Source organism: Pseudophryne corroboree, chromosome 10, assembly GCF_028390025.1.
Source record: "Pseudophryne corroboree isolate aPseCor3 chromosome 10, aPseCor3.hap2, whole genome shotgun sequence".
Classification (NCBI taxonomy): domain Eukaryota; kingdom Metazoa; phylum Chordata; class Amphibia; order Anura; family Myobatrachidae; genus Pseudophryne; species Pseudophryne corroboree.
Window position 1 is genome coordinate 77,859,257 of NC_086453.1, and position 15,240 is coordinate 77,874,496.

The 15,240-nt window shown below is 44.8% G+C and overlaps 1 protein-coding gene across 1 annotated transcript in view; it reads right to left on the minus strand.

Moving 5' to 3' along the window:
• Positions 1-279: 279 nt before the first annotated feature.
• The window catches only part of LOC134965206 (carcinoembryonic antigen-related cell adhesion molecule 21-like), a 270,497-nt gene continuing 255,536 nt past the window's right edge, over positions 280-15,240 (minus strand). The window contains exons 10-12 of the mRNA XM_063941715.1: positions 7,905-7,927; positions 6,146-6,208; positions 280-4,552 (exon numbers count right to left, since the gene is read on the minus strand). Coding sequence (XP_063797785.1) covers positions 4,463-4,552; positions 6,146-6,208; positions 7,905-7,927 — 176 coding nt within the window. The 3' untranslated portion in view covers positions 280-4,462. The remainder of the gene's footprint in view (positions 4,553-6,145; positions 6,209-7,904; positions 7,928-15,240) is intronic.

The window sequence follows — 15,240 nt, forward strand, 5'->3', positions numbered from 1 at the left end:
GATGCCTCTGGTCTTGTCCTCTTCTCTGGGCTCCAGTGATTTTAGAACTTATGAAAATTTACCATGACTTATTCTAGACTGTGGAATAAATGAAACATGTTGGCAGGTCATTACAGTGGGATAAAAGCCACATTTCTGAAGTACGTTGGATAAATAATTCCTCTAAATGCAAGGCTCTACTTATGTCATAGACACATATCATTGCTGCTTGTCTAGCAGCATATGAACATTGTGAGTGTCATGGAGCTATCATGTATAACAAACCTGGTCACAATATAATAATAATAATAATAATAATTTTATTTATATAGCGCTCTTTCTCCAATAGGACTCAAGGCGCTTAACAGATACATAGCATAATATAGTACAGAAAATATTGAAGTACAGAACAGATTTTCATAAAATACAGAAGCATGGAGATACTAAAGGGACAATTATGGGAATGCTTGAGTAAAAAGGAAAGTCTTGAGTCTACTTTTGAAGGATTCTATAGTTGGGGCCTCTCGCACTGTGTGGGGAAGTGAGTTCCATAGAGTCGGAGCCGCATGACTAAAAGCTCGACCCCCAGATGAATTACGGGAGATTCTAGGTACTGCTAAAAGTCCTTCATCTACAGATCGCAGTAATCGAGTGTGGTAGTATGGGGTCAGTACCTTGGGCCCTGGTCATGTAGTGCTTTGAAACTCAGTAAGCCAATCTTGAAGATGATTCGCCATCTTACAGGCAGACAGTGAAGGGAGTAGAGGATGGGTGTTATGTGGCTAGAATGGGGCTGTTTGGTTAACAGCCTGGCAGCTGTGTTTTGCACCAGCTGTAAGCGGTGCAATTATTTTGCTGGGAGACCAAGGTAGAGGGCATTACAGTAGTCTAATCGAGATGATACAAATGCATGTATGACTTTTGGTAGATTATCGGAGGGAATTAAGTGCTTGATTCTGGCTATGTTCCTCAGGTGAAAGAATGAGGATTTGATTGTGGCTGATATCTGATGTTTAAGTGTCAAGCCACCATCCAGGACAATGCCAAGATTCCGCACACGATCAGTGGTTTGTAATTCCAAATCCCCGAGTGTAAGTCCAGTTGGTTGGCTATGCTGCAGTCTTGTCCTTTGATGTTGCGGTCGTATCATAAGGACCTCTGTTTTATCCGGGTTCAGTCGCAGCCAACTGGCGCTCATCCACTCCAGTAGTTCAGCTAGACAGCCATTTAGGGTTGCTATTGGGTTATCAGTGCCCGGAGCAAAGGACAAGTACAGTTGTGTATCATCTGCATAGCAGTGGTAGACTAGCCCATGGCGCCTGATTATTTCACCCAGCGGGAGCATGTACACTGCAAAAAGCATGGGGGATAGTATAGAACCTTGTGGGACACCACATGGCAATGGCACTGATGGTGATGAGTTTAATCCAGACGATACTCTCTGTGACCTGCCTGTGAGAAATGATTTGAATCAATTTAGGACTGTGCCATCCAGTCCGCAAAAATGTATCAGACGCTCAATCAGAAGCCCATGGTCCACGGTATCAAATGCTGCAGCGAGATCCAGAAGGATTAATATTGAACAGTCGGCTCTGTCTCTTGCTGTCAGAAGATCATTTAACACACACACCAGGGCTGTTTCAGTGCTATGTCTTCTCCTGAATCCTGATTGGAATGGATCATAGATATCATGGGTTGTCAGGCGGGTTTCCAGTTGATTTGCAACCACTTTCTCAATAACCTTTCCTAGAAAAGGAAGGTTTGATACTGGTCTGTAGTTGGTCATGCAGTCTGGATCTAAATTAGATTCTTTAAGAAGAGGTCTAACAATTGCTTCCTTTAGGGGCCCAGGAAATATGCCTGTCTGCAAAGAGCATTGAACAATTTTTGCAAAGACAGGACCAATTATATCCATACAACCTATTAGAAGCTTGGTTGAGGCAGGGTCCAGATCACAGGTGGTGGGACGCAAAATCCGAGCAATTTCAGCAGTGTCCTTTACATCCACTGGGTGAAAGCTGGTCCATGAAGGCAGGTGGCTTATATTGGCAGGTTTTGTAGTTTGACACTCCTTTGATTGCACTGTGGAGATTCAAGCCCAAATGGTGGATATTTTATCTGCAAAGAAGTTTGCAAACTCGTTGCATCTTGCCTGGGAGAGGGTTTCATCAGTCTGCTGGCATGCTGGCTTGCAAAGCATCTCTACTGTGCGGAAAAGTTGATCTGGCCTATTGTTTGCTGCCGTGATCTCATTTGACAGAAACTGTGATTTCTTACGAGTGATTGTCGATTGATATTCTTCGTTATGCTTTATTAGTTTTATTTTGTCATCCACTAGGTTAGTCTTCCTCCATCGTCTTCCAGTCTACGCCCCCTTTTATTGAGCTCACTAACACTGTTGTTGAACCAGGGAGCTCGACGTTGTGGTTTACGAGGTCTTATACGCAAAGGGGCGATAATATCAATTGCAGCCATAACATCCCTATTATAATAATGGACTAGGGAACAGGGATCTTCACAGGCACCCAGTATAGCAGAGAGATCCAGATTTGCTGTTAGAGCCTGGGGAGTCATACCCCTCCTTGGACGATACCTGGTCAACTCCACAGACAGAGATTTTATTTGAGGGGTTGCAATATATGACAACTGGTAATACAGTAAAATATGCTCTTTGCCCTGAGACAGGGGTGTAGCGAGGGTGGGTCCGGTGGAGCGCAAGCTCCGGGCACCAAAAAAGGTAGAGAGCGCGTCACCACCCTCCCTCCTCATGCTGCACGGTGAACTGCTGTATAGGCAGCTGCAAAGCCGGGCCAGTGAGGGCGCCACTCTGACTCGGACTCAGAAAATACAGTAGGTAGGGAACAGGGCAGGCCAGAGGCAACTGAGAGGGACTGAGAGCCAGTACATGCCAGAGCTCTGCCCACCCTCTTTATATGTCTCACTGTCTGCTTGTAGCTGTGCAGCAGGGCTACTTCTGTCCTGCAGCACCACTCTCTGCTCCTGTTGCTGTAGCACCTTTCTTACCAAGTTGATACAGCACCTCTCTCTGTCCCAGCTTCTGCATCATCTCTCTCTTTTCTAGAAGCTGCAGCACATGTTTCTATTTCAGATGCTGCAGCACTTCTTTCTTCCCAGGCTTCTGCAGCACCACTCTCTGTCCCGTGTATAAGCAGCTATACTGTGGTGTCATGTGTATAGGGGGCTCTACTGTGTGGTGTATTGTGAATAAGGAGCTCTACTATACAGCATAACGTATATACGGGGTACTACTGTGTGGTGTAACGTGTGTAAGGTGTTCTACTGTTTTTGAATAAGGGGATCTACTATGTAGCTTAACATATAAGGGGTACTCCTGTGTGGTGTAATGATAATAATTGACACTACTGTGTTGTGTAATGTGAATTGGTACTATTCTGTGGCCACAACCCATACCCATGAAACCACACTCCTATATTTCTTGATGCACCCTGAGTTCCACAAGGCCTAGAACTGGCACTATCACCGATTTTTAAATATTTTTTCTTTTCAAATGTAACATGCCCCCACAGGTTTGCTAGGTATCCAATCCAGTACAGGGGAGGGAGCGCTAAAACACACCCTTGCTCCGGGCACCATGGCACCTAGCTACACCTCTGCCCTGAGATAATCAAGATATTAAATATCCACACCCGTCACATGATTTAAGGACACAGGAAATAATAATTTAGGTTCAGGAGGCAGCATTTTTTCCTCCAACATATAATGTTTCAATTTCTTAACCCATGCACATGCAGTAAATGATAAGGATATTACAGTAAGTCATCAGTAGCTCCATGACTATATATATATATATATATATATATATATATATATATATATAGCATAAGGCCAAATATTTATTCCTATATGAAAATGAGGCCTTATGTAGTGAAGGTTAACAGTTTAATGTTAAAAAAATTATAAAGCTAGTTTAATCCATGGATACATTATTAACAGTACATTATACACCCAAGATAGGCAGCAACATAAACGGACACACGTACGTTCTCTAGCAACAATCCATAGTTCTGCATCAGCCAATGACAACCTGAGTTTAATTTGAAACATAAATTAATTATATGTTAGCAGTCATTCTGACATCACACAGTGATCACTTCAAGTTGAGAACAACTTTGTGTGATACTAGAAAGTCATAGACAGCTCATGTCCTGTTATTACGGACTGAGTTTACTTCCTGTGAGTACCAGACTGATATCTTACTTCCTGTGAGTACCAGACTAACATCTTACTTCCTGTGAGTACCAGACTAACATCTTACTTCATGTGAGTACCAGACTGACATCTTACTTCCTGTGAGTACCAGACTAACATCTTACTTCCTGAGTACCAGACTAACATCTTCAGACAATGATTCCTTCCCGAATGCTGATGCAGAGCTGATGTGTGGCAAAATGAAGCATGTGTAGAAATGATCTAATACTATTTCCTGGTCAGGGAGCAGAGGTCACTGTAATCTTAATTCAGAGTAAACTATGTTCTCCGGCGGAGGCTGCATTGGTGGACTCCCATCTTCATGCATTGTCCCAGACAGAGGCTAAAAGAAAATAAATAAATGTACAGGTGATGAAAAGAGTAATTGGGGTTCCTCATATTATTCATTGTCTATAAGGTTTGGGTTGGGGATACCAGCGGTCAGCATGCTGATGTTGGGATTCCGCCGCCAGAATGCCAACAGGGCTGCGCTCGCCACACTGTGGGCTCACTGCGCTCGCCAAAGGTTCCATTACCACTCTATAGTTCCATTACCACGAGTGGGAATAGCTATCGGACCCCTGCTGGCATTCTGGCGGCCGGGATCCCGGCGTCGGTATGCTGACCTCCGGGATCCCAATTGCCGGAATCGTGACTACATCTAGTCTATAATGTATATACACAGGGATAGCAGCAACTATATGTAGCACATAGGTAAATTAGGCATATGCTCAGGGGTAGCAATACTGTCAATAAAGTGAAATCTTTATTATTTGGTTTAGGGAGATTTTTTGATATCATGAATAGTTTTGTTTCTATTAAGTTTGGATCTAGAAAATCTTATCATGATGACTGTGAGTCTGTCATAACTCTTCTTATACCAGCCCATCAAAATGACGGAACAACATAACAGTAATATCAGTGCCAGAAGCTGTGCGCGACTGAATGAAGCAAAACTTAAATGTTTCTGTTGGGCAGCATCTAGTGGCCGGGGGCGCACAAAACACTTGAATTCCCCCCATAGAGGTAAGGAGCAGCATTAGCCTTTTATTATATAGAATGATATTGTATATTTTTTATTTGCTTGTGTAAGTATAATTTGTTTACTGAGGAGCTTAGAAATAGTTTATGCTAATGACATTGGATTATATCTACAGTATTTAATTTTTCCCTTTTCCTAAATCACCTTAAATGGGAAGCGGTTACAATATCGCTAGTCGGGATCCCGGAGGTCACAATGCCCATGCTGGAATCCTGACCAGCGGTGAAATGCCAGCACTGGAATCCCGGCACCACAGGCTTTTCTCTCTCTGTGGTTGTCAACGACACCCATAGAGGGAGAATATAATCTGTGGTGAGCGCAGCGAGCCTGCAAGGGGCTTTCTAGCGCTTGCCCCGCTGCCGGCATTCCAATGGCCAGGATCCCGCTGCCGACATAGTAGTGGCCAGGATCCCGCTGCCGACATACTAGTGGCCAGGATCCCGCTGTAGGTGTACTAACGGCTGGGATCCCGGCTGCCGGTATTTCATACTGAAACTCCTTAAATAATGGAGAAGCTTTTACTGTGAATGTTTTAGTAATAAATAGAAGGGAATCTGGGGAATCTTACTGATTCCCTAATATTCTTAAAAGCACCTAATTGCAAAAGTAGGAATGAGCAACCAACACAATATTCTGTTTTACTGCACATTTGTTGCTTTTGCAAACCTATGTCCAACTCCATATCAATGGCTATGGCTATGGAAACACAGATAGGCAACCACAAAAAAATCAAAAGAAAACTGAACAGTGCAAATTACTTATTATGCTACTGTGTTCAAATCAGAGTATTATAAGAATATTAATTTGACTAATATACTATTAGTTACTGTAACATTACATAACATTACCATTCTATAATGTTACATGTAATAAAGTGGGAGGGAGGGGCTGCACCTGTTGTTTTCTTGTGTTTTTGTTCTTGAACTCAATATCAGCATATTGTAGCTCTGGCTGTTCCTGTAATAAGATATAAAGACGGGTTACCACAAGGCTGATTCTTCCGGGATGTGACTGGTGAGATATCATGGTAACAGCCTGTCCTCCCCTACATCTAGCTGTATAACAGTATCACTAATACATGCTCCTACCCTGCCCAGTATGGTGCTGGTTACCCTACATGTCCTCTTATTTGATCAGCTGTAGCCATAGTCACCCCAAAGTGATTGTTCAAATTATTTTTGAGTTGGAGCTGCTCTATTAAGCGTCCTTAAAACCATTTGCTCCTTTTTTAGGTGTAATTAGACCATAATGACCTGGTCTGTAGTTAGAGAGTAGCAAATACTAGCATATTCTCTTATTCTAAACTCTCTGGTAATTGCTGAAAGAGCTTTAATATATCTCTGCATAGGATGAAGTTATGTTCTATGCATAATGTCGCTACCAGCCCCACTATATGAACTGCTAACAGTACTCATGTGTCCTAGTGACGATGTGAGGTGTGAATAAAATCTGTACTATACAGTACTACAAAGATAATAATAATAATAATAATAATAATAATAATAATTTCATTTTCCACCCTCACAAGGTACCAGGGGCCTAATTCAGACCTGATCGGTGCTGTGCGTTTTTGCACAGCAGCCGATCAGGTCTGAACTGCGCATGTGCCGTTGCCGCAGTTCGCTGGTGTATGCCAGACAGCTGATGGCCGTCTCAGCCCTACGATCGCCTCTGCCTGATTGACAGGCAGAGGCGGTCGCTGGGCGGGAGGGGGCGGGCCGGCGGCATTTGGCCCCAGTTTTAGGGGCGCAGTTCGGTCAATGCAATCGTGCCAGAAACAGTGTGGGGGGCGGGCTGCGGTGGCTATGTTACGTCACACACAGCCGCTGCAACTCTCACAGCGACGAGTAGTCACTGCCAGCGGGCAGGAGCTGCACTGGTAGGGAGCTACTCTTCAAGTACAAAAGCATCCCCGCCGTGCAATGCTTTTGTACTTGTGCGGCCGGGTGGGGCCTGACATGCGGGGCAGACTAGCCCTGTGCTGGGCGTCCCCCCCGCATGTCAGTGTGGCTGATGGTAGATGTGCTAAATTTAGCACATCTACGATCAGGTCTGAATTCTGCCCCAGGTGCAGCAGCCATCTTGGGCGCACTGTGTAGGATTATCCTGGGTGGAATAGTCTACCCCTAGAAGAGATAAAACAAAATTGGGAGATTGCAGAGTCCTAAAGTTCAGAGTAGGGCTCCAACAAAACCATCAGGTCCATGTATTTTTCATCCCATCCACAAGCGCACCAGATGAGGCAGCCATGTTGGGTGCACTATGAAGGTTACACTGTGGGAGATGAGCCGTACAAGGGCCAAATGCATGTATGGGAAAACTGACATGTGTGTAGTAATTATGCTATACACTGCACGGAAAGATTCAAATGAAGCACACCCTGCCCACAGAGGAACCATCCGAGGAAGCCATCTGGGGCGCACTGCGTAGGTTGCTGCTGGCAGGGTGTGCGATCATTGGAGGTAAACTTTACAGGAATATGACATTATTCAAAAGAAGAACACATTTCTTTATGTGTCATATCCTACAACGTGTTGTCTAGTCAAGTATTGTGTCTAACCTGTACCACTGATACTGAATAATAATATTAATATAATAATGATAACAATAATAATAATAGTAATAACAAAATGACAGTAATGTGACTACTAACCATAGACGGGGAGCCGACAAGTCCTAAATGGAAATAAAATAAATGATATTATTAAGTCCATCCTTATTATTGTGACATAGGGGGTCATTCTGAGTTGTTCGCTAGCTGTTTTCGGTCGCAACGCAGCGTTCAGGCAAAAAAGCGGCACTTCTGCGCATGCGTATGCGGTGCAATGCGCATGCGCAATGTACTTTCACAACAGCCGAAGTAGTTTCACACAAGGTCTAGCGAAGCTTTTCAGACGCACTGCTGGCCGCAGAGTGATTGACATGAAGTGGGCGTTTCTTGGTGTCAACTGACCGTTTTCAGGGAGTGTTCTAAAAAACGTAGGCATGCCTGGAAAAACGCAGGCGTGGCTGGCCGAACGCAGGGCGTGTTTGTGACATCAAAACAGGAACTGAATGGTCTGAAGTGATCGCAAGCGCTGAGTAGGTCTGGAGCTACTCTGAAACTGCTCAAAATTATTTTGCACCTGCTCTGCGATCCTTTCGTTCGCACTTCTGCTAAGCTAAGATACACTCCCAAAGGGCGGCGGCTTTGCATTTGCACGACTGCTAAAAGCAGCTAGCAAGCAAACAACTCGGAATGACCACCATTGTGAGGCTCATTCAGGTGCAGTCACAAAGCGGCTATTGTACGCACATCAGTCAAGGTTTTCTTACTGCGCATGCATCTGAATTGCTAAAGCGGTCGCAATGAAGAATAAGTCGCAATGTGAGTGACAGGTAGACAATATTTGGGGGTGGTATCGGGGAGTGGTTGGGTAAGCACAGGCATGTCATGGCCATTCAGATGGTGTTTTATGGGCGTGCATAAATTAGCAGTTGCGATCTTACTTGCTGCTGGAGAGCCCCCTGCGTCCCTGGACAACAAGTCAGCCTGTGCATCTTCAGGGGCACTCAGACTCTGCGACATGACCGGATTTGCGACAATGGTACCAATGTATCAGCAATTATACACTGTTAGCTGAAATGATGCGACTGCAGTGGGCCTCCCTATGTTCAGGTTAGCTTCTGCCCACATAAGCATATAATTGCAATTGCAGCAGCAAGAACAACCACATCTGAATGAGCCTCATTATCTCTTCACATACACTGAGACAATGGACCTAATTCAGACCTGATCACTCGCTACGGGATTTTTTTTCACTTCTGCGAGCAGATAGTCACCGCCTATAGGGGAGTGTATTTTCGCCGTGCAAGTGTGCGAACGCATGTGTAGCAGAGCTGTACAAACAGATTTTGTGCAGCCTTTGAGTAGCCCAGGAATTACTCAGCCACTGCGATCACATCAGCCTGTCCGGGACCGGAATTGACGTCAGACACCCACCCTGCAAATGCATGGACACGCCTGTGTTTTTCCAACCACTCCCTGAAAACGACCAGTTGCCACCCACAAACGGCTTCTTCCTGTCAATCTCCTTGCGATCGCCCGTGCGAATGGATTCTTTGCACAAACCCATCGGTGAGCGGCAATCCGCTTTGTACCTGTGCGACGCACCTGCGCATTGCGGTGCCTACGCATACGCAGTTCAGACCTGATTGCAGCGCTGCAAAAAATGCTAGTGAGCGATCAGGTGTGAATTACCCCCAATAAACAGCAGTAATGGAGTTGGTGAATCTGCAGTTCTCAGATGAATAAACAGCAGCCACAAAAGCAGCACGGACTGATTACCAAGTGTACACTTGGGGCCTGATTTATAGTTGTATGCAGACCTCATGGTTTGGGTACAGCTACAGCTACGTAGCATGACATGTTACGGTTATTTGGAGAGCAGGACACGGGCGGTGACAGGGACTGTTCTATAAAACAGGGGCAGGCGTGCAGGGTAAATACTGGCTGCTTTTGCATCTATCCCACAAATGCTGGTCAGAGTTTTTCTTATGCTGGGTACACACGGAAAGACTGAAAGATTGAAAGATAAAATCTTTCACTTTCAGCTCCCTGCTCCTGACTCAACGATCTAGAGTGTACACATGGAAAGATCTAGCCAAATCGTTCAATCTGTCAAAGATCTTGCCTAGATTGTTTTTGGCTCCAAATTTAAATATTTTCTTAGTGTCTAGATGACATCATCTAGCCGAAATCGTTCATCGTTCATACACACTATATAGACAGTAAACGATCATGAACGATCTAGACAAAATTGACCTTGCAGCACAGTCTATCAACGATTTTGTTGTTTACCCGCAGGAGCGCTCCTAATGAACGATCTAGCCTGTACACACGGAATGATATTATCGTTCAACGACCTATCTAGCCAAAATAGTTGTCTAGATCGTCCTGTATGTACCCAGCTTTACACTGTAATTTAGATCTGAGTTTGTAGACACCCCCCCACATCTAATCTCTTTGCACATGTTACATTTGCCCCTCCAGCAGTGAAGCATGGTGTTACTTAGGGGCACAGTTACAGTACTTGCATTTCTTTGCTTCCAACTCGGAATCAGCCCCTACAGTATGTGTCTTATTCAGTGTTGGACTGGGGCAAGGAAGGGGATCCGGTCTGAAGATCGACAGTATCTAGGTCGACAATGTTTAGGTCGACCACTATAGGTCGACAGTCACTAGGGCGACATGGATGGAATGTCGACAGGGTTTCTAGGTCGACATGTGCTAGGTCGACAGGATGCAGAGGTAAAGGCCCATGCTTAGGGGTGTGGCCAGCTGCCACAGAGGCATGGCTAACATGGTATGGACCCCATGATAAATATATATACTAAATACTGCTAATGCATGTATGATAATGTACCAGATTAATAACTGCAATGCACTATAGATAATATGTACAATGTACAATTCAAGTGCACACTCGGGACTTGATCCATAGAGGCGGAGCTGGGCCCCCAGGCAGTGGGGCCCACCGGTGGTTTCCCCTGTACCCCTGTGGGCCAGTCCAACCCTGGTCTTATTTATAGTTTTGAGCAAAGCCGAATAAAATGAGCAAATTTGCTCTTCTTAATGGGTCTGAGTCGCACGGCAAACCAATATTCATGGAGGTGAGTGATTTTCTACTACTGCACATGCACTGTGCAGAAATGGGTACCACTGTGTATCTATATTGTTGCAGTACCATTGAGACGCACTGCGGCAGAAACGTATTTAGCGTCCCGTGCAGTGAGCTGAAGGTGACTATTTAGACGTATGGAGATGTACCATATTATTCCTGTTTTGCTTTGCTTCCTGCTGTAAATGATGCCCTGTTCATGCATGGTCTGCAGACCGAGGCTGCTCCTAATCACTAATAATGTGTATGAAGTAATGTTAGTGAGAAAGGTCACACCATGTCCATAAGACGTTAGGAGCGTTGCTTCACTTTTATGTATACTTGTACTTCCCTGTTCCGAGTTTACATAATAACTTATTGAGTCCTTAAAAGTTAAATAATCATTTACCAGCTTAGTCACACAAAGGCACACAGGCGGTTTATTTTCATTTTGGCTTTGTAAAGGTCTAATGCAAATATTAAAAGATGAACATGTAATAATGATGTTGTTTTTGCCAAACGGGAAGTTGCTGAATAAGGATAGACTTATAGGCAGGAGCACAGAGATGAGGGGCAGGGGTATGTGTAAGGCAGGCTTGGACTGGCCCACAGGGGTGCAGGGGAAACCACTGGTGGGCCCTACTGCCTGGGGCCCCACCTCCTGCTCTAGGGATCAGGTTCCAGACTGTGCACTTGAATTATACATTATACATAATATATTACCTTATACTAGACTATGATGTATTTTCTACAGTGCATTGCTGTTATTAATCTGGTTCAATATCATGCATGCAGCAGCTGAATTTATGAAGGGCCCAGATGTTGCATTATCTAATGGTTAGTCAAACCAATGAGGTGGCAGGCCACACCTCCTCCCACTGCATTCCCCCGGTGGGCCCTACATGCCCCAGTCCGACACTGGTGCAAGGTATAGGGATACTAGCATATATAATGAGAGGCCACACAGGTGGGGCATGAGGAAGCAGAGGAGCAGGGCTGGCACACTACTCACTTGGCGCAGCATTGTTGCAACCTTTATTTTATGTTCTTAAATTATACAGGATCAGTTAGAGCTGAACTATTTTCACTGGATGTATACAGATGCAGCAGGAGCTAGAACCATGGAGATCTAACTTGGTTGCATACTGTAGGTGGCGGTGTAAGTGGTGTTAGAGTGTATGGGGCAACATAGAAAAGAGACCTGAAATAAAATATGGAAATGTGGACTTGGGTGGACCCAGCAGACAGGGTTTTACAAAAATATTATCCAAGAAAAGCACATCTGACTAGGGTCAAACAATCTTAACTCTGTACCATTAATTTTACTTAGTAGCTCACTGCACCCAGAGTGACAGTGCTGGAAGGGAAGTTAGGCAAGTTAATCAGGGGGCCCAAGGAGCATGAATCACAAGCCCCCTGCTTTCCAATAATTCCTGGGTGCTCACTGTCCTTCATTTCCCCTCACACCTTTCCCCCCTGACCCGGTCCATCCTGAATATTGATGTGACTGGTACCGTCACACAGACATGTAGAAAAGACTGGAAATGACTCTCTTCAGTAAGAGACCAGGAACTAACCACTAGTGGATGCACGTTGGAATCCTAGGGTATAATTCACTAACATGTGATGCAAGATTGCATGTTTTGGAGCAATGTATGGGCAGTGTTCGTACACCTCCCATACATACGGCTGCCTAACATAGTGCATTTTGCTGCATTCATCTATAGTGGTGTGAGGTAAAATGAACAGTGCAGGGGCGATGTACAGTGTAGGGTGCTGTTGCCAATGGTTACATGTCTTCCCAATGGCACATCACTAGCATCACCCCTATATTGCATTTAATTAAATCATTCCCCCATCGTCTTTTACATCAAATATGGCTATCATTACATACAGTATGTACCCACTTGAAAATGTAGCTGAAACTCCAGTCTGATGCAATGTATTAGCATTCAAGTACATTGTTTTAAGGGGGACCCACACTGCTCATCCCACACCCATTGACTATACAATCCTTTATACCACTGCTGCAGAAATCACTGGGAGAATGACGCCAGTGCTATTACAGCAATATCTGAGCTGGACTGGTGAGCCTATTAATATAGAGGTGTGTCTGTACGGGGAGGGTACATTGTGATTGGTGGGTAGATTTGTGTGGAGTCTCTGTACCCAAGGAAAGCTACAGTATGTACAGGATATAGGCAACAACTTTTGGGCTTTGCTTTTAGTATTTTAATTACCTAAAGAAAAACTTTTCTAGAATGCGGATGAAAGAAACCAGATGTAAATCAGGAAGAAATCTCCTCAAACTAATTTCTATTGAACGTTCATCTACATTTCACTTCCTCATCTCAATGGTCTGCACTTCCATAATAACATTATCATAATACCCCGAATCCTCCCGGCCCTCTAGGTCAGTCACACAAACCTATTTTCCCCACAAGACTGCGCTGTGCGCCTGATTCAGAGGTGTAGGCAACGTCGTATCTACGGAGCTGAGAGATTACCGTCCAGATGCACATGTGTTATGGTCACCAAGTTATTGTTGCGTTTGCAGTGAGGGTTTATTTCCAAAGTGACTGACATTCAGGGATCATTTTGGAGAGGTAACGGAAAGTGGCGGCAAACTGTCGCATCCATTTTCCGAGCATGTCTCAGCCTACATCTGCAGTCCTGTATGCAGAAAACATGGCGCCAGCTTCTCAGATGCTGCGGCCATTCTGCGCTAGCACAGAGTTACTCTGAATCTTGATTATGGAAGGATATAACAACCACCGCTGCGCAATTGTACATGGATTGGATCTCTGAGGCCACCGGTGGGCGTCTCAGTATATGTCCGGGCAGCTACAGCATTGTCACACATTAGCTGGGTACGGGATCGCAGCTGTAACTGCATCAGTGTACAGTTCAGCTCTGTGTCAGGCTCTATGATCACAGACAAGGTTACACAACGCCACATGTTCCTGTTTCTGAGAAGCAGAACTCAGTGGCTGCTTTCTGTTCTCACTGTGTGGTGATTATGTGCAGTAGTTTTGTCTTCCTATGAAATGCAGAACAATACTATATATTTGGAATATAATAGTATAAATGGTGTATAAAAAAACTTCTGCAGACTGTAAGTAAAATGCACAATTGTGAGGCCGGGAATACATGTCTAGATGTGAGAAATTTGGGGAGTTACCGGCGTGGAAGTCTATAAATAAATGCATATGTTGTAGAAGGACAGCAAAGCATTTCACAAGGTTGTGCTGTTATTGCACAACCTTGTAATTTCTAGTTACACCACCCGAGGGCGCTCACTCCATCACTTTAACCTTCTGTTGACACAAACACTGTCAGTTACAGTGATTGTACTTTTCCAAGACAGTGGTTCCCAAACGTTTTTGAATCATGGCTCCCTAGAGCATCATAATTTTTTTCACGGCACCCGGTTCAGAGAACCGAACCCTACCGAACTTAACATCTTGAGACCGAATCCGAGTCAGGCTCTGATTTTCCCGCCTGACTCGAAAACCCGAATGCGGCAAAACGTCATTATCCCGCTGTCGGATTCTCGCAGGATTTGGAATCCATATAAGGAGCCATTTTCACTCCAGTATCGGAGAGTGTATTGAGAGGACGTGTCCTCAGTGTTCAGTGTCTGTGTGGGGGCGGGAAAGTGAGGTGGCGAGTCTTGTGCTGTGTTGTGCTGCTCAGTCCAGTCCAGTGTAGTCAGTGTATTGTGCTGCATCAGTCCAGCCAGTCACAGTGTTGGTGTTCTCTGCTGCCATATATCCAGTGTAGCTGTATAAAGTGGTGCTATGTTGTGCTGTCCAGTCCAGTGTAGTCAGTGTATTGTGCTGCATCAGTCCAGCCAGTCACAGTGTTGGTGTTCTCTGCTGCCATATATCCAGTGTAGCTGTATAAAGTGGTGCTATGTTGTGCTGTCCAGTCCAGTGTAGTCAGTGTATTGTGCTGCATCAGTCCAGCCAGTCACAGTGTTGGTGTTCTCTGCTGCCATATATCCAGTGTAGCTGTATAAAGTGTTGTGCTGCATCAGACCAGTGGTAGTGTCCTGTTCATCAGTCATTCCAGTGACGATATACGCTGCTGCTATATGTCCACTGCTGCCGTATAATAATAATAATAATAACAACAACAACAACAACCACAAGTCCCTTACAGTGTTGGTGTGTTGTGCTGCATCAGACCAGTGGTAGTGTCCTGTTCACCAGTCATTCCAGTGACGATATACGCTGCTGCTATATGTCCACTGCTGCCGTATAATAATAATAATAACAACCACAAGTCCCTTACAGCAGGGATGGGGAACCTTTGGCCCTCCAGCTGTTGTTGAACTACACATCCCAG